Source organism: Lethenteron reissneri, chromosome 16 (genome assembly GCF_015708825.2).
Source record: "Lethenteron reissneri isolate LAM-NWPU_2019-01 chromosome 16, ASM1570882v1, whole genome shotgun sequence".
Taxonomy (NCBI): Eukaryota; Metazoa; Chordata; class Hyperoartia; order Petromyzontiformes; family Petromyzontidae; genus Lethenteron; species Lethenteron reissneri.
The window spans coordinates 14,093,583-14,111,796 of NC_083794.1; the positions used below are offsets into that span (position 1 = coordinate 14,093,583).

Below are 18,214 nucleotides of genomic sequence, written 5' to 3' on the forward strand. Positions count from 1 at the left end.
GGGATTTTCAAGTTTGGAAACCAGTTCATGACTAATACATGTTATTTGGATTTAGTTGAGGCTATGTGGAGAGAGCCTATTGAACAAATCATCCTGAATACACCAGAGCTCATGAGACCCCATAAGCGAATCAGTGCCGAGTCCGGAAATTGCTTGGCTTGGTGACCACCGCTAGTTACTCACCGCGGAAAATCTTGCTGCGGTGTGTAAACAGTTAGCACGCTGGATCTCCCGGCGCGGCAGTTGAAACAATGGATACGTTTCTCAAACATCCCCACACCTCTGTCTGTGCAGCAGTACAAATGAGCACATCGCAGTCCATCGGCCGGTCGTGTGCGGTGGGATCAAGTGTCTGGCCAGCGTGGAAGAGTAGGCCAAATATCCTCTGGAGGGTGCTTCGTAGCGTTCCTTCTCATGCACGTCCATCCGCCAGCAGCGGTACGAACGTGAAATTGTGGGCATGCACCGTTGCCATAACCAATGATGGATGGAATTGGCCAAACATTCTAAGACAGCAGGACCCTCTTTGAGAAAGAGTCTTGACACTCGGTGAGATTTTTCGATTGAAAGCTTTCGTGACTGCAGGGATTCATATTCTTGGTTCTTTCGGTAAAGTCACATAGCAGGGCAAATGAAGAAGAAATTAAAAACAAGAGATTTATGGGTAGGCACAGGGCACGGAGAACTCTTCCTGGAGTTGTGCGGTCCTGCCCTTACTTTTCGTCGTGGTTGAGAAGCGGCCTCTTCGGGTCGCCGTGGCCGTTGGGCAGCGTTGGCCAGGGCTCGGAGGCCACGCTGCAGAGGTCGCTCCTCTGACACGGTTCGGCGGCAGAGCTCTCGAGTGAGACCTGGGCAGAGACAAGGGGAGAGGTCACGGCGCTCGCGCTCGCGCTCGTCCGAGCAGCACTCGTCGCATCTGCGATGAGAATCGTGCTACAAGGGAATGCTTCGCTGTATTTTCATCGGTATAATAACAAGGAGCAAGGAGCATGAACCATCGCGCAAACTCCGGTCATCCTCGCAGTGGCGTTTGGCTAGCCATCAAACAAAGACGGTCATTGCATTGCCCTATTTCAGATGCACTTTTGTGGCCATCTGGAACGCTCTTTCTTCTGATATTAGGACTGGGAGCTGTGCACACCTAGATTGAATTTATTTACAAAAAAATGTTGTGTTTAGTTTGTTGTCCTTCCCCCGCACCTCCGATTTGCGTGGTTGGCTACGTCCAGTGCAAAATAAGTTCAACATACAAACGTACATGTTGCTAATTTCACCTTGCCATACAAAAGAAGAAGGTGAGTCTCATGAGTTAACGGTCTCACCCTGCGGCCGCCGGGTCTGACGGGCGGTTTGCTGGGGGCCTCCTGCTGCTGCTGCTGCCTGGAGGCCACTCCGGGCCGGTCCACCTGGATGCTCGGTCCCTGCGGCCACGCCCCATTAACCGTCACCGCGGCAACCTGAGTAGCCCCGGCAACGGGCGGCGGCGAGCTCCCAGGCCGCTTGACGCCGACGGCAGCGTTGGCGCGCCAGCTCGCTCCGTTGTGCCGCGGGGCCGCGTCGGGGTGGCCGGATTTAGGCGACCGGAAGGAGGAGTGGCCGGTCGAGAAAGAGGAGGAGGTGGAGGAGGAGGTGGTCATGGCAGAGGTGGTGTGCCGCTTCTTGTCAAGCGACTTGGAGGACCTGGGTGGGAGACGCGCGACAGTCGTCAAGATTCACTCCGTTAACTTGCAGAGAGAGCGGCGATTGCGTGCACTCGCCTGTCAGCCACACACCGCATTCATGGCAGAGTCACACGACGCGCCAATTCGGTTGTTACAATGATTTGCACTCCAAGAAACATGTCATTACGGTCACGATACACGCGTCGAATCGTGCGTGCGAGGATCGGTTACTCTCGCATGCGGCGACAACGACATGCGATCGCTCTCCCTCCCCCCGGCACGGGCAGCGCACCGCGAAGGTGCCGGTCGGGAGACGTACTGCCTGCTGGAGAGCGGGTGCTTGTGGCGATCGGGCGGCGCTCCGTTGACGGCGCCGTGCTGGTTCGACGTGGAGTCTTTGTCCGTGCGGGGTTTCTTGCCGTCGCCGCCGCGGCTCTCCCGGCTCGTCGACCTGTCCGACTGACGGCCACAAGACGCAGGCGCAGGGCTCGTAGGGCGAAAAACACGCAGGCCACCTTCGCGCCAGTACGTTCCCCGCTGCCGGCGTCTACGACGGCGGCAACGTGGGGTCGGGAGCTGAATGGCAATGTCGAGGTCTGCTGGCCACAGCGAGAGGGCATCAGCGGAGAGTTTGCGTAGTTGTTTTGTTTTGTTTATCCCTCTTACTCCGCTGCAGGAGCACAGACTACAGCGGTTGACTCTATGGTCCACAGTTTGGGTTGCAAAGTAGATCACCGTAGCCCGAGCTCCTTGTGGTGGGCCACCTGTCACGCATTTTTGTGTCGCCTTCAACGTGACTCACACTGTCATCTCAGCAAAATGGACGTCGTCAATTCGAAAACAGAGGAACTAAACACCAAAACAAGGCCCTGAGAGGCGCCAGAAATGGATGGGACGAGGTCTTCCGAGTGACCCAACGCTCAAAAGCCCTAAATCTGACCTCCGGGCCAGAAACCTAAAGGAATATAGCATTAACGTTGTAGCCTTACAGGAGGCACGCGATTACCCGCACATACACCACATTAGCTTATGCTGACTAATTCGTCGGAGCAAAAGAGCCGATTCACCACACAAACGTATCGGTTCCAACCGAAATCACAGAAAAAGTGTGATAGCACGATGGACAGATGTTGATAAAAGCGAAAAGAAGGAAGCTACAATGTGTTTGGACAAGTGACGCGCCGAGGGGGGCGTTATCCAACATCCGTCAAACAGGGTGTGGGAGAAGCAAAAGGAATGCGAGGAAGACCCCCGGATCTATTGGATGACAAACGCCACCACGTGGCCCGATGCCTCACCTCGTGCCTCCTCTTCTCCGCCACCACCAACGTCGCCGGCGGCACAGGCAGCGCCGCTTTGTCAGCGGAGGAGGAACCGTCCCTCTGCGAGCGGCGTCCGGCGTCCCCACCCCGCTCGCGCGACCGCCCGCGCCCGGGCACGTGCGTCAGCAGCGAGAGGTCAACTCGCACCAGGAGCGTGCCGGCCGGCTCCGGCAAATCCAACGACGTCGCGGTCCCGCCGTCGCCGGCACCCGCCGGGGTCGGCGACGCGCTGCGCCGGCCTTCGTACGCGGGCCGCGGAGAACGGACCCCGCCGGCGTGCGGCGCCGGCGGGCGCTCCGTTTCGCGGTCGCTGCCTCGGCCGGAGGAGTGCGCGCGCCCCCGCTGCTCGGCGCCGTCGCAGTCGAGCGGCGGGGAGAGCGGCCCGCTGCTCGTCTCGCTCTCTCGCCGGGGCCTCTGTCGCCACGGGGAGCGGGTGTTGGCGTTCCGGCCGGCGCCGGAGTCGGGCGCGAGCCGGCCGTTCCCGTCGCTGTCGCGCAGCGGGGAGAGCAGCAGCTCGCCGTCGCGGAGAGGAGAGAGGAAATCGCTGCTCTCGCTGCCTCTCCGCTCGCTGTCTCTCGTCCGCGCGTGGACGGTCCTGCCCCTTCTGGAATCGCGCAGCGGCGAGAGCGGCGCTGTCTCCATCGTCGGGATCGGGGACATGAAGAGCTCGATCTTCGGCTCGATAGTCACCGTGCCAGCGGGTCTCCGGCCAGGGCCCGCAGGTTTGGTCTCGCTTCCGGGCAGCTCGCAGTAGGGAGGCGACCGCGCTTTTGCTGCGGGGCTGTCACTATCCGAGTCCGAGTCTGAATCCGAGGAACAGGAAGTGGAGTGGACGAACTCGACAGAAATCGGTGCCACTTTGCCGTTGGCCCGTTGCCGCTTCCGGTCCTTGTCGGACACCGCCGGGCGGGACATTGGTTTGGGCTCCTTCCTGGCGGCGCCTTTCCCCCGGCCCACACCCCGGGGCCTCCCCCTCGTCGCTGGCTCGCTGGGCGGCTGTACAAGTTTTGGCTTTTTCCACGCTCCGCGCGGGGGCTCCGTTTTGGAAAAAACCCCGCCGGAGCCGGAACCCGACGGCGTGTCCGAGTGAACCAGCAGACCGTTCCTGGGCATTGTCATCTCCTTGGGCGGCCCGACCTCCACGCCGGCGGTCGCTCCCCCTCTGTCCACGCTGCTCCTCGGCTGCTTCTGCCCCGTCATCCTGTGCGGCGCGGGCGTCGACACCGGCAACGGCACCGCCTCCGCCTCCACCTGGCACTGCCGCTGAGTCCTGATCTCTACGGTCGGCTCGCCGGCGCTGGGACGCTCCGGCTCGGACGCCACCGACACGGTCGCCACCGGCGGCGTGCGGGCTAGCGGCTGCGGCTGCGGCTGCTGCTGCTGCTGCTGCCCCGAGGTCTGCTGGACCTGCCCTTTCAGCTGCCCTTGGCTCAGGTTGGGCAGCAGCACCAGTGCCGGCGTCAGGGAGCCCAGCAGGCCGCACGGCGAGTCCGGGGACCCGCGGCCTCCGCCCAGCGGCGTCACCTTGTTCAGGTACGGCTGCAGCTGCCACTTGTTGCGGAGAGGGGGATCCGGCTGCATGCAACAGGGGAATCCGAAACGTCACACCATCAGCTGTGACGTCACACCGTCATCCGGGATGTCGCTATGACAGCCGAGACATCACACCATCAGCTGTGACATCACACCGTCAGCTGTGACATCACACCGTCAGCTGTGACATCACACCATCAGCTGTGACATCACACCGTCATCCGGGACGTCACACCATCAGCTGTGACATCACACCATCAGCTGTGACATCACACCATCAGCTGAGATGTCACACCGTCATCCGGGATGTCACACCGTCAGCTGAGACGTCACTCACTGACGGCCAGACAATTACAGCAAATGATTATCTGTCAAATTTATTAGAGCTTTTTAATCATCCACCGCTGGATGGATAAAGGCCTCCCAACACCGTGTTGGATCACGGGGGGTTCTTTTCCTGACCGTAGTTAACCACGTTGGTTCCACGCAGCTTGGGGACGGCCAGTTGTGACGTCACTGGCGATCGCCGATGGCCACGGCCAGATCACACGCGGGTCGTCGGATTCGAAGTGCTACGCCCACCGCTTCCACCCGACGTAGCTATAAATGGACGACATTCACTAGTGTCCCTCTCATTGTGAACCTGCGTAAAATACTGTACCATCTAAATTTATGCTCATTGGCCCAAGGGGATGGGCGTGCTTTAGCATTGGGATGGGGTTGGTGGGGGGGGCACAGGCGGATTCAGACGAGGCACTCAATATTACCCGCTCGCAGCAACATCACGAGTGTCTGGAAATAATAAGACTTGGCATTCGCGCGTACCAAAACTAAATAGGATACCAATCAACAATAAGTCAAAGCACCGCCAGCGGATGGAATCTCTCTCATCTTGCCGAATCTTCTCTCGGCCGCTTGATGAATCGCAAGACAGACGCCGCGGCAGGCGATTCGTGCCGCGTGAGAGGCCTCTGCCGTGTCGGCCATTCTGCTGGCCTACCAGGCGGCCAGGACTTGCTTTTCCGACTCACCTCGGGGGAGACGCGGCCCGGGTTGACCTCTGCTCCTCTCTCCTCCTCCTCCTCCTCTTCTTCGTCGTCGTCATCCTCGTCGTCCTCGTCGTCGCTTTCGCTGGAGCTGCTGGCGCTGCCCGACCCCGACTCGGAGGCCGAGCCGCTGTTGTCGGACTCGCTGCTGTTCCCCGTCTCGCTCGAACATCCTCCCGTGTGGCCCCCGCCGGCTCCCGCGGCCGCGTGCCGGCCCGCGCCCCCCCTCCCTCCTTCCTGTCTGAAGCCGCCGCCGCCTCCATTGCCGCCGCCACCGCCGCCACCGCCGCCGCCTCCGCCGCCGCCATCCCCCCTGCCCTCCCCCCTCCCTTCACTCCGCCCCTCCCCTCTGCTCTGCTCCCCGTCCCAGCGCAGGCCCCCCGGGGCCGGATTCGGGCCGGAGCCCGCCGGGTCGACCACGGGCCCTCGGGAGCTGCGGCACGGCAGGGCGAGCTCGCAAACAGCACTGGGGGGGGGGGGGGGGGGGGAACGGGGGACGAAAAGCGAGACAGTGAATGTGTCTCGTAAAAAAAAAAACAACTAAAATCAATACCATAAAACATTTAGCCCACGAGGTCCTTTGGCTCACGCCCGCGCGCATCTCTGTGTGTGGTTGCACCTTAAGCGCGGCGCAGACAAACTGTCTGAGAGAGGGATCGCGAGATGAACTGCCAGAGCTGCAACACGTGGGAACGCGCGGCGACTGGAAACGTTCACCCGAGCGTTCGATTTCGGTGCGGAGCGGCACGGGGCGGGACCGGCCCCGCGTGAAGCGGCCGCTCTCTCGCCGGGAAATGCAGATTTGGGATTTAGCGCGAAGGAAGCCACGGACGATAGGGGCAGCTGCGTCCATCACGGGCCTCCCAAGGAGTCTCCTGACCTCATAAGGCTGCGTCAAAGCAGCGCGCCCGCCCTATCCGATCGGCGCATTAACAAACGCCAGATAGCACCCGCCCTCAGCAAACCCAATGCACTCGGTCGCCACGCACCAGACGATTTGCATGGTGGGGGTGGTTGGGGAGGCATTGGAACAGGGCAAGCGCGCGGTCGCCCAAATATAGAATGCGCATGCCACGGCGTAAATCTCCTAGAATAGCGCGATCCGTGCTGCTCAGCAGGTCACGACGGAGAGAGGCCCCGGGCAGATGGATGAACACGGCTTGTACCTCGCCACACGAGTGCATGCACCCACGCACCCACGCACCCACCCACGCACGCACCCACGCACCCACCCACGCACGCACGCACCCGCGCACCCACCCACGCACGCACGCACCCACGCACGCACGTATCCAAACTCTCATGCATCCACGCTCTCACGCTCCCACGTTCCCACGCACGCGGGCATGCACCAAAGCACCCACGTACGTGGGCAAGCAGGCGCGGGTGCGGGCAGCACGTGAGACCACAGGCCGGTGTAGTTGCTCGCGACCGCGTCGATAAAGCGATTCCAACATTTTCATTTTTAACAACAAAAAAACCTCCCTTATTTTTTTAAGAAGCAAACATTTTTTGACAACAAATAACTGCCCTGACTCCGACGCTGACATTAATCGTACACACGCTGAATTTTTCATGAAAGTGAGCAGAGTGGCTTTAAAGCGAACCTACTTCGCTGCCTGTGACCTGGGGTCGGGGCCACCTGCCCCGACTGCCACCTGTTGTCGGCAGAGAACGTCACTCGGCTGGTGTCAAAATTCAGGCCCTTCGTTTTGCCGCCTCGGGCTGTGCGTGTGTGTGTGTGCTCTGTGTAATATGCGTACGCACTGTGTATGAGCATAAGCTGCGTGCGTGTTGTGCTCGAGTGTGTGCACGAGCGCTGTTTGTGGGTATGCCGAACTGTGTAAGCTGCATTTTGTGGGGAGCGGCGGTGCAGTGGTTAGCGCACCATCCTCTGAACTCAGCAACCCGAATTCGATTCCCACTTATAGCAATAACAGTGGCGAATATTAGAACTGGACCTGGTTGATTTAAATGAATAACTGGTGTGGTGTGTCAACATCGGCACTGGGGAAACTGAGGGTGTGGTGCTGGCCACACCACTCCCTCGTGTCCCGGCTGCTCTCGCGAACAAAACTTGCACCAACAGTCTCTAAAGGCTACAGCGGGAATCTTTGTGTCTGCATGTGTGTGCTGTCAATAGCGACCACATTTTGGACCACCACCATCATCGTCAACTCAACACGTTGGCTCTCTTAACACATCACGGCAGCCTCCACGGCCACTTTCCATTGTAAAAAAATAAAAACATGAATTACATTCAAACAGAATGCATTTGGTGGTGGAGAAAATGTTTTTCCGGTGTGACCATTCATGGAAATGAATGCCACCTCCAGCCAAATGAAGTGTTTATTATTCAGCCATACGGCCACGCTACAGGCGATGATGGGTCAAGCAGACCGGTCTGTCACTGCATTGCCATGTGCAGCACGCGAACGAATGAGTATCTCATGGCCGGACAGACTGAGTGAATTACTCTCCTCTGCTTCGTGTGCCCTCCGCTTATCAGTCAACCTTCGCTCAATGGGAGGACGCTCCTTTTCAGCTGCTGCCCCGGCTTGTTTGACATTCTCTTCCCCTAGCTGTCCGCACTGCTGAGAATCTACCCCTGTTCAAGTTCAGGCTCAGGCCCTTCCCTCTTCTTCACTGCCCGTGACTGCCGCCCTCTCTCCCACACTCGACGTGAATTGTCTGGATACACACGCCTACTGTAAGCCCATCTCAATTCCCTCTCCGGCCTCCACACTTCTTAACGGTCACTTCCTCCACCGAAATAGAATCCTCAATTACCCATCCCTCCTCTTAAAACTCCGTAGCGTCCTGAGGACACGGTTGCAATTCGATGCTTTGCAAATCCAAGCTGCATTGGTGTCTTGCGTTATGTTACTAAGAGCAATGGCTATAATATGAAACACATTCTCAACTGGTAAACACAGTTTATAGGAGTTAGTTCAGGCTCTGCGCCCAGATGCATTGTGTGTGCGAGTTGCACAGGAATTTATGACTCATGTAATATGATAGTTAAATCAACCAATGCATTGGCACTGTTTGTCTAACTAAATTACATTTCTGGTAGTTTCACAAACAAATGGTATTAAGCGCACACGTGTGTGTCGAATATCAAACGCAGATGACAGAGCAACATTAAAAGCACGTATTATTTATAATTATCAAACAGTGGGAGGGAGCGGTGGTGCATCAGTTTGCACACCGGTCTATGAACCTCGTGACCTTAGCTCTCCATTCCCGACCATTGCTCAAGTCGGTGACGCTGTGATATGTGACCTGGCTCTGAGCCTCTCCCTTCATCAAACCTCAGACTCACCAGCGTGGTGAAGTATGGGCAAGAAGCACCATGACTCTAACGTGGCATGAGGAGGCTTTCATCCAGCAGTGGCTTGACAAAGCGCTGTAAATTATTGTTACCAACAGTCTCATTCTACTGCAATGTTTGAAGAATCATTCCAGTCTTTTGTTATCCCATAACAGACGTGTTATTATTCATTCAACACCATTGTTTTGCACTTAATACTTTTTTCAAAACCCTGCAGTTTTTCTCAATCGGTAGATTAATTTGCTCTTGTATGTCAAATCGTTGGTGTTGTTGTTGATATAATACTGCTGTTGTTGTTGATGTATAATATTGGTGTCGATATATCGTTTTACTGTTGTCGATGTTGCTGATGAAAAGTAAGCCAGCGAGTGTCATACAAAGAGCACTCCGTCAATCCACTGCTGGATGAGGGCCGCCCCCACACCCACGCTGGTCGTGGTGGTCATTTGACCATACCTCACTCCGCTCGTCGGTGCAGCCACGGTGAAGGCGGGGAGCATATACGCTAGCGGGTGGACGTGGGAGCGTAGAAGTCGGGCACAACAAATGATTTCGCTGCACTGCTCCCTGCTACCAAACCAGGAAGCTTCACGGCCGCTGCAACAACCTGGAATGCAACGGTCGTCGCCTGTCCAACCTCTGCACCCAATGTCACGCGACACTAAGTGCATTCATAGGGGATATCATCGCAGGAGGACACCTTCCCTGTGGAATCATCAACTCTTGTTACATTTAAGACGCCGTGTCAATGTCTCGCGTAAACATCGGCGGTGTTAACCCTAATATCCCGACTGAAATCCGACCACGGGTTATCAAAATATCCGGCCAGGTCAAATTGTTCCAGTCGCGTTAATTACCCACACAAAGCAGTGCTTCTCGTGAGCGCGCTAGATAGCCTTGCACAAGGAGCATGTGCGCACCAGTGGATGTACCCGAGTAAAGTTACAAATAAAACAAAACATACAACTTGGCCGTGCGGCTCAGGGATGGCAGTGTCAGAGCAGCGAGGACTCGGACTCGGTTCGCAGCCACGACTCAGCTGCTCGTGATTAAACCAAGCGTTCTCAGCGCATACACAGCTGATGGTGTTGCTTCGGTCGTCCAATGATTGCCAACAAATTTACGGCCAAAACGTGTTATATCATACGAGTTACTTTTTTGCACTGAAGTTGGAGTATTCCATCAGTCAGCAGGTGGCGTGAGGTGGGGCAAAGTGTGGCGATGCCTCGCTGCTGCCGAACACGTCAGGTCAGCGTGGAGGAGTAGGCCAAAGTACCCTCTTAGAGGGGCTCTCTAGAGCTCCCTCTAGTGCAGGCCACACCGCCAGCAGTGACAGGAGCAAGCAATTACAGGGCTGAGCCTTTACGTTTTAAGCATGAGCATATAATTTGCGGAAATCCCAAATGATCGATTCATGCGTGCACAACTCGGCGCGTCGTGAGCATAGAAATCGACGGCGCCGCGTGGCTTTTCTACGCCCCAGTCACCGCCCACTGGAGGAGGTTATTCTGAACCTTGCCAATTCCATGCCCGAGGACTAAAACACGTTTGTTTGATTGTCACGTGATAAACACTTTCCGCAGGGCATGTCAAACAAAAGGTGTGCAACCCCAAGTGGATAAGATGCCTATTAGCGAGACTTCAGAAGAGGTTCCGTGATGTTACATTCCGTCCTCCGACGCAAGGTCAGGCAAGTTGGGCAGTACAGCAAGTGGGTCCTGGCGTGGTGGCGTACACCTGCAACCCAAGGCCTTCGGAGGCGAGGGTTGGTGGCTTACGCAGATTTGTGAAATTTCCAAGCCCACTTGGGATTTCAAGGTGATTAGTCGAGTGAGGTGTTCGTGAGCCCGTCTGTAAGGGACTTTGAGCAGTATCCCCTCGCACAGGAAGCAAAGTACCATTTAAAAAGCAAGTTTGCCAAACACCCCAAATTAAGACCCTCCTAAAATCTCAGTGAGGCTTTCCTGGACAAATAAATGACATCGCTACAACTGTAAGAGTTACAAGTGTGGAAAGGTGGCGCAGTGGTCAGCACACTGCGATAAGAATCCGAACACCTGAGGTCAATTCCCAGCAACAGCTAACACCGGGGACGTAATATCTGAGCTGGTTCTGGGCTCACTCCTTCAAGCAAGCAACATTGGCCAGCGTGGTGAAGTATGTTCAACGACCCAGGAAGCCCAACACTGACATGGCATGGGGAGGCCTTCATCCAGCAGTGGACTGACTAAGGAACTGTTAATTATTATTATTACTACGACTATGAAGAGTTATAAAAGTAAATGTCTTGACCTCAGCAGAATTTGAAGTATAATTTGGGCATCACACAAGACAGACAAGACAAAAGTCCGCAACGTACGCTTCCCTCGGGCGTTCACGGAGACCAGCCACTCGGAAGAATTCCTTCGGGAAACGAGTGACCCATCACCCCGCAGCCACCACGTAGAGTTGACGCTCCACCGACGTAGAAACCATCGCTGCACTGCGCCATCCTCACTACCCGTGCCGTGATGACCCCACGGTGACCCCGCGGTGCCCCCACGGTGCCACCGCAGAGTGAAACTGCCCTTGGGAGGCGCGCCGTTGAGAATAACGACGGAGCTGTTGCCCGCTCCTCTTTCCCCATTTTCACACTCATAAAATCGCCCCCCCTATGCGTAAATCACCGGGAATGCGTTCAGGAACTTGGCACCCACTGAGGACAAGTCTGCCCGCTTTCTATTACCATAATTGAAATCATTTCGGAGAGTGTTTTAGAGGAAACTGTTTTACAAATGTCTCGCCGTAATTTTCCTTAATGTGACGTGTCAAAAAAAAATTGCACCAAATTGACCCTTGATGCCATTAATTCAGCGAGTGAAAGTATACCCCGGGAACTTGGCACTTTAACCAAAACTACAAATATTCGGGGCTGTGAGTAACAACAAAAAAAATCACCCTGCATTATCGCAACACAAATTGTCATAAAAAATATTTTTTTCTTATTAAGTATTTGGAATGCTGCCTGGAGTGGCGGCAGAGCGGTTGGCGACCTGCGCTGCAAACCCACGCGACCTGCATCGACTGCCGGCCACAGACAACTTCCGTGGCGAGCGACAGCGGAATCGGTCCTATTGGCACCCACCCCCACCCCCCTTCCCTTCACCAAGCCTCGCTGACGCAACGTGACAGAATACGGACAAACAACCCCCAAGACTGACAGGGCATGTGGCTATTTTCATCATCAATTATGCCACAATAATTTTGTGTTCAGTTTGTTTTCCTTCCCCGCACCTCCGATTAGCACGTTTGGCTACGTACGGTTTGGAAAGAAGTTCAACGTACACACACATATATACCATGCTGCATAAGCAAGTTTCAACACTAGAATTACAAACCCTGAACGATGCTGACGCTAACATTTGTGCGTATCAGTTCCTACGTTCTGCGCTGCGATCCCGTTACCGTGAAATCGACCGTCCAGTTTCTGAGCACCAACGCTCCATGCCGTCAGTTCAGCGAAGCAATTATGCAAACAAACAGCAACATCGCGCAAAGATAATGTGACCCCTGAGTGGAGGTGTGTGACCCGACACACCGGGCCCGGACCTCCCCCCCCCAACAGCACCCCTACCCCTCCATCAATGCCGCTGAAGGACAGCCCAGAGATCAGCCCTGGAGGGTTGCGTAACAGACAACACAAAAACCCGGCGGCTCAGACAGAAGTGCAAAGCCGGGGGGAATTGTTGGCGGAGAGAAAGCTTTTACCTTTTCTGACACCCGACACCAATCACTTACTCCTAACAGAGATGTGAATCAGGATACTGACAAACCTGACAAGCTGGGTGCACCGTAAAAAAAAAGAAACAACTGCTTTTTTCTTCTTTGTTGACAGTGCAATAAACATTTTAAAAAGACGAATGATACGATAGCTGTGAAATAAAACGCGTGAAATTCGAAGATTCTACGGCAAAATGTTTTCCGCAGGGCACGAACCGTCGTCGCGCGCCGTTGCGTTACGCGCGGTGGCGAGGGCGACAGCGGACTTCGCCAAAATCGGGGGGAGCACCCCAGCGACGGGGGCGCGCGTGTCCGTGACCTCGAGCACGCGTGTGCATGTGCGAGCGCTCATTCGCACGTACTCAACGCAAGTATGTGCGTAATGCGCGTGCGTTCAAATCAAACGAATATTTATCTCTCCGATGGACTCGCAGGCTGTACCGCGTGTTGTTTGGCACGATGTCTCAAGTTTCGCTCCAGACGCTGGGAGCTTATTCAGGAACCATCGAGCCGAACAACAAGTGGGACAACTCGAAGACGCATCAGAGAGCTACCCCATGCAAGCGCAATACGTGGTGCAGCAGTCTTCATATAAATTACTCAGCTGAGTCAGCACTGATGAGATCACGGGCTCAGATCGGGGTTTCTCAAGTGCAGTGCCTTGATGGTCTTGGCCCAGTCACCAATGGCTGCACCACAAACTATCACGTTAAATTTGGTTATGCACTTAATCTTCCAAATTTCTGGCTTCGAGAATTAATCATTTGGATTTACCGGCGTAGAATCAAGACTTCTGTACAGGGAAAACAAAAGTTGAACCCCTAGTGTGCCTAAAGGGACCTAGTGCAGTGACTTCAAAAGTAATATGTAAACATAATCTTCTACGACTGTTCTCTAAACACAGGGTGATGCACTGCTAGCTGCTGACGTTCCTAATGGAAAGGCATTCGAGTCGTGCCATGAGAATGACGGCCAAATTGCAATATAATTGAAGAAATCGAAAGGAGAATCAAAAATGTTAAAGATAAATGTCACCATTTTGCATATTCAGTGAAAACATCAGAGGCTCAAATCTTGACTTAAAGCTTTCGTGACTTTGCCGAAAGACCCAAAGAAATCAGAGGCTCGGTGAGAATGAGATGGAGGCGCCGGTAGATCATGGGATTTTAAATATCACCACAGAAGCCAAATGCAGCAAGGCGTTTGTCTATGGAGGAGCAGTGTGCGGAGATGTGGAGGACCCCATCTGACCTGCACAAGGTCAATAGGTCGACACATTTCATCGATACCGTAGGAGCCAAGTTAGCGACCGAAACAAATGACCGCATTAGCGGGCAGCCTTACCGCTCTAATTAATTGCGCCCTAAAACGTTGGCTCCGCGGCTTCTGTACATAAACACTAAACAAAAGCCTAACTGCGGGGCTAATCGATTTTTTCCCTTTTGCACTCTTCACGCCAGGCAAATAAAGCCTCCACTCCGTAGCTCCACACATTGTTTTGTTCTACGTTACACTGGTGCGGCTCCAAGCAGAGGTCGTAGTCCACACACAAGGGCGGCATTACCGCAGCGGGGCAGAAATTCAGCCCAAACTTTAATAATCGGCCACAGCAGGAGATGCGAGAGCCGCAGCCAAGCGAGGGGCTCTCTGCGCGAAGCCTTTGACAGGCAATGAATGGATCTCATTAAAATGCAGCACGGGCGAGGGCAATCAAACATCAAACACATGGCATTATGCAATTATGCTTAGGAATTTAATTTACCGGTATGATAAAAAAAAAACGTAACTGTTTTAAAATTACTCGTGACTCAGACGCCGGTTTATTTTGAAATAATAAATACTATTAACACGTAATTAAAGCAAATGGACGGGAGCGCGGGGACCGAATAAAGGAAGACATGAAGACGGTCAACGCATCCCCTGAAGATGCCCTGGACCGAGCCAAATGGAGAAGACAATGCCGAAAAGCGGACCCTGCGCCACAGCGGGAACAACGCTAGGAAGAAGAAGGACGGGAGCGCGGGGGCGACCGTTTGGATCGCCGCGCGTCGTGCTCACAATTGCCATTTTTATTCGTAAAGGACCTGCCGCGTGAAGAACGACGATCATCCCGACATCCGTAAACACGGCGAGGAAGCATACCCATGGATGATAAGCAAAAGCGATTTGCCTCCGAGGCTGGTTCTACGTCTCCATTAGGCGCCTTTTGGCCGAGCGGTCAGCCGCTGCCTTCCGTGGGCTGGGTCAAACTGCACCCTCCACTAGCAACGCCCTCTCTAATGATGGCAATGCGGTGGTGGTCCCTTCCTTCGGAGGGAACCCCGGAGAGGACGTCCATCGTGGACATACGGTGATGAAATTGGCTCCAGTGCGGGGGCTAGATAGATGGATGTAGCCTCGTAGTGACGTGTCCTGCTCAAGATCACTTACATTACTTCGCAGTCAAAATGACGCCTTGAACTTGCGCATATTACACGGCGGAATGGACGGCAGCCGGACGCGCCTGACAGTAGGCTCACCGTGGAGATGGAACGATTGAATCAGCACGTGTGGATTGTAACATCCGTCGCGAGTCTATAAGAGACGTCGATGGCCTTGGGGAAGCATTCATCCAGCAGTGGACCGATCCCGGCTGATGATAATAACAATGACGACGAGTATGAGCAACATGGAGATGAAGCTCATTTGGCAAGGTAATGTTGCCGTGCCATCGTATTCCCATGAGCTCCGTGTCGGACATGGCATGGAGGTGTCTAGAGGTGTTAAGGGGATCCCAGTGCAGGGCAGGAGGCGCTCCCAACCTTGACGATGTCTTACCTGGCGATGAGATGTGGATGAGACACGGCTTTCTCTGGCACCTGGGCGACAGAAACAAAAGAAGGGCGGGGGGAGTGGGGCACGGTTATCAGCAAACCACGCGAGTGCACGCGCCACAAGCCTCGTACTCACACACAGCAGTGGCCCTTCGTCACTGCATGCGAGTCGAGCAGGTGAGGGGAGAACCGCCGGTTCATCACCCAGCCTGCACCAGCTTGGCAGCAACCCCAGTGATTCACTGCGAATGGTGCTGCGTTGTTGGTTGAAGAATCACGATCGGGGATAGTGGCGCAAGCAACGCCTGGGTTGGCCATGCCCCGAATTAGCCTTGATTTAATTAACCCTGATTGCGATAAAAACATAACCAGGAAAAAACGGGAGCCGCGCACACAGATAAATAAGTAATCTTTACAAACGCAGGGGCGTACATAATAAATGTATGCCCATTAATTATTAACCGAACCTACAAGTGACCCTCAGATAAATGAGCGCCGCGATCAATCGCGACGCACAAACCGACGGCCTCGCCGGACTCGCGTGGAGCGGCCAGGTGTGGTTCATCAAGCCAGACGGGGCGAGCGTAGGGGGCGAGCGTAGGGGGCGAACTGCGGGGGTGAGCGTAGTGGGCGAGCGTAGGGGGCGAGCGTAGTGGGTGAGCGTAGTGGGCGAGCGTAGTGGGCGAGCTTAGTGGGCGAGCGTAGGGGGCGAGCGTAGGGGGTGAGCATAGGGGGCGAGCGTAGGGAAGAGCGTAGGGAGCGAGCATAGGGGGCGAGCGTAGGGGACGAGCGTAGGGGACGAGCGTAGGGGGCGAGCGTAGTGGGCGAGCGTAGTGGGCGAGCGTAGGGGGCGAGCGTAGGGGGTGAGCATAGGGGGCGAGCGTAGGGAAGAGCGTAGGGAGCGAGCGTAGGGGGCGAGCGTAGGGGACGAGCGTAGGGGACGAGCGTAGGGGACGAGCGTAGAGGGCGAGCGTAGTGGGCGAGTGTAGTGGGTGAGCGTAGTGGGCGAGCGTAGGGGGCGAGGGGGCGAGGTGAAGCGAGGGGGCGAGGTGAAGCGCGAGCTTGACGGATCGAGCGTCGGAGCGGCGACGGCGGCGGGCGGTGTGGCCAGCGTCCCGCGGCCCGTGACCGCATCTGGGAGAGTGACCGATCTCTCACGGTGACAGTTCCTCACGGAGCAATCGTAGGGCAAGGCCTCTGCTGCTGTGGCGGAGGCGGCAGGCGGGAGTGCACGGTGCCGCGGAACAGCTGTTGGCTCCAGCGTTGACCTCTGCAGCATTCCTCCCCAGTGTTTTTGTGAAATGGCTCTATTTGTGAAGGCGCCCCAAACAAAAATGCTGACGGGGTGTCACGAAAACGACGCAGAGTGCTTCACGGTGCCGTATAGTACAGCACGTACCGTGGACGTTGCACCTCCCATAATGGAATTTTTCAGTAATGTCAAGGGATTCATGGATATCAGTTGACTGATTTAGATATTTGCTTGATATTCAATGTAAACTCATGAAGATAAAACGGTTTGTGTCAATTCAAAAACTGTTCATTTGAAAGTGTTCTCCGCAGCGAAACAAGCCAGACAATATCTCCGCCCTCTATATCTCTGAGCTCTGAAGAAGTGCAATTGCACACAAAAAAACCTTGGCCTCCTATACATTTTGTTGCTGTGCTATTGACAAATGCTTTGAGATTTGTTTTATTTGCCCGCGTATTGAGTTGCACTAACGATTTTAGTTGTTGCGGTAACATCTGCCCATGCTATGCCTCTCCCTCTTGACATTTAACCCTCAAAGTGACCGCATGCTGCCATTCAGTAAGAATCCCTCTTCATTTTGCTGCCACACAAATCACGAAAACAGAGCAGCCGAGAGGAGCGGCCAAAGTCCAGCAACAATGAGTGAGTCAACGCAGAAGTGAGCAGTGATCACTGCTGACCTGGGGGGGGGGGGCGGGGAGGGGTGGAGGGGAGGTCCCTGGGCCGCTGAAAAGACGCGCACGACAAATACAGCGGCGTCTCCACGTGCGGCACAATCACACCGCGGATGATTTAATTGGAGGCCATCGCTCCTGCGGCCCATCGCACGCCGGCTCCAGCGGCCAGTCGCTCGCGGTTCCGCCAACCGCCCCCGGGCAGAAGGGGGGGGGGCTCGCTCCCAACTCCACAACCCTAAATTGGGAGCCGTTTTTTTTTTACTTCATTTTTTTTTGCTCCCTCTGGAAAGTCCCATAAAATAAAAAAAACAGAGCGAGGCCATAAAAGTACGAGCAATTTATATTTTTTAGTGGGCACGCAGCGGCGGACGCTCGCAAGCCGAAGTCAATAGCATGCGCTTAGCGGGGGGGGGGGGCGGGTGGGGGGGCGGCTGGGGGGTGGGTGGTTATTATTCATTGTTACAGCGCCGTAATAGGCGCTGAGCGGAGGCCAGCAGCCCCGGGGCAGCCAGGTAGTTTCTGTTTTCATGGACCAAAAAAAAAAAACCTCCTGTAAAACGGTTAAACGGCGATGTAATGCAGCGCGCAGCGTCCCGACTAACCCGCGCACCAACGCGCAGAGCTCCGGGCAAGCTCGCAGAACGGCGCACAACGCGAGGGTCGCGGGCGCTCGGCGGCGAGCCTGTGGCACGCGCAAGAGAGTGCCACTCCACGACCGTCCTCGCGGCTGCTGGCTCCGCCGCCGCGACCCACGTGCTCTGCCGCGTCTGGTCGACTGCCAGGAGATAATGGCATTTGCGGAGCATTTTATGAATCG

General features: G+C 55.3%; 1 protein-coding gene across 1 annotated transcript in view; it reads right to left on the bottom strand.

Annotated features, from left to right (window-relative positions):
• LOC133343038 (AF4/FMR2 family member 3-like) overlaps positions 1–18,214 on the bottom strand; it is a 108,754-nt gene that overhangs the window by 13,870 nt on the left and 76,670 nt on the right. Inside the window, exons 7-12 of the mRNA XM_061552484.1 lie at positions 15,473–15,513; positions 5,548–6,028; positions 2,960–4,558; positions 1,981–2,120; positions 1,323–1,680; positions 718–848 (exon numbers count right to left, since the gene is read on the bottom strand). Of these exons, the coding sequence (XP_061408468.1) occupies positions 718–848; positions 1,323–1,680; positions 1,981–2,120; positions 2,960–4,558; positions 5,548–6,028; positions 15,473–15,513 (2,750 nt within the window). The remainder of the gene's footprint in view (positions 1–717; positions 849–1,322; positions 1,681–1,980; positions 2,121–2,959; positions 4,559–5,547; positions 6,029–15,472; positions 15,514–18,214) is intronic.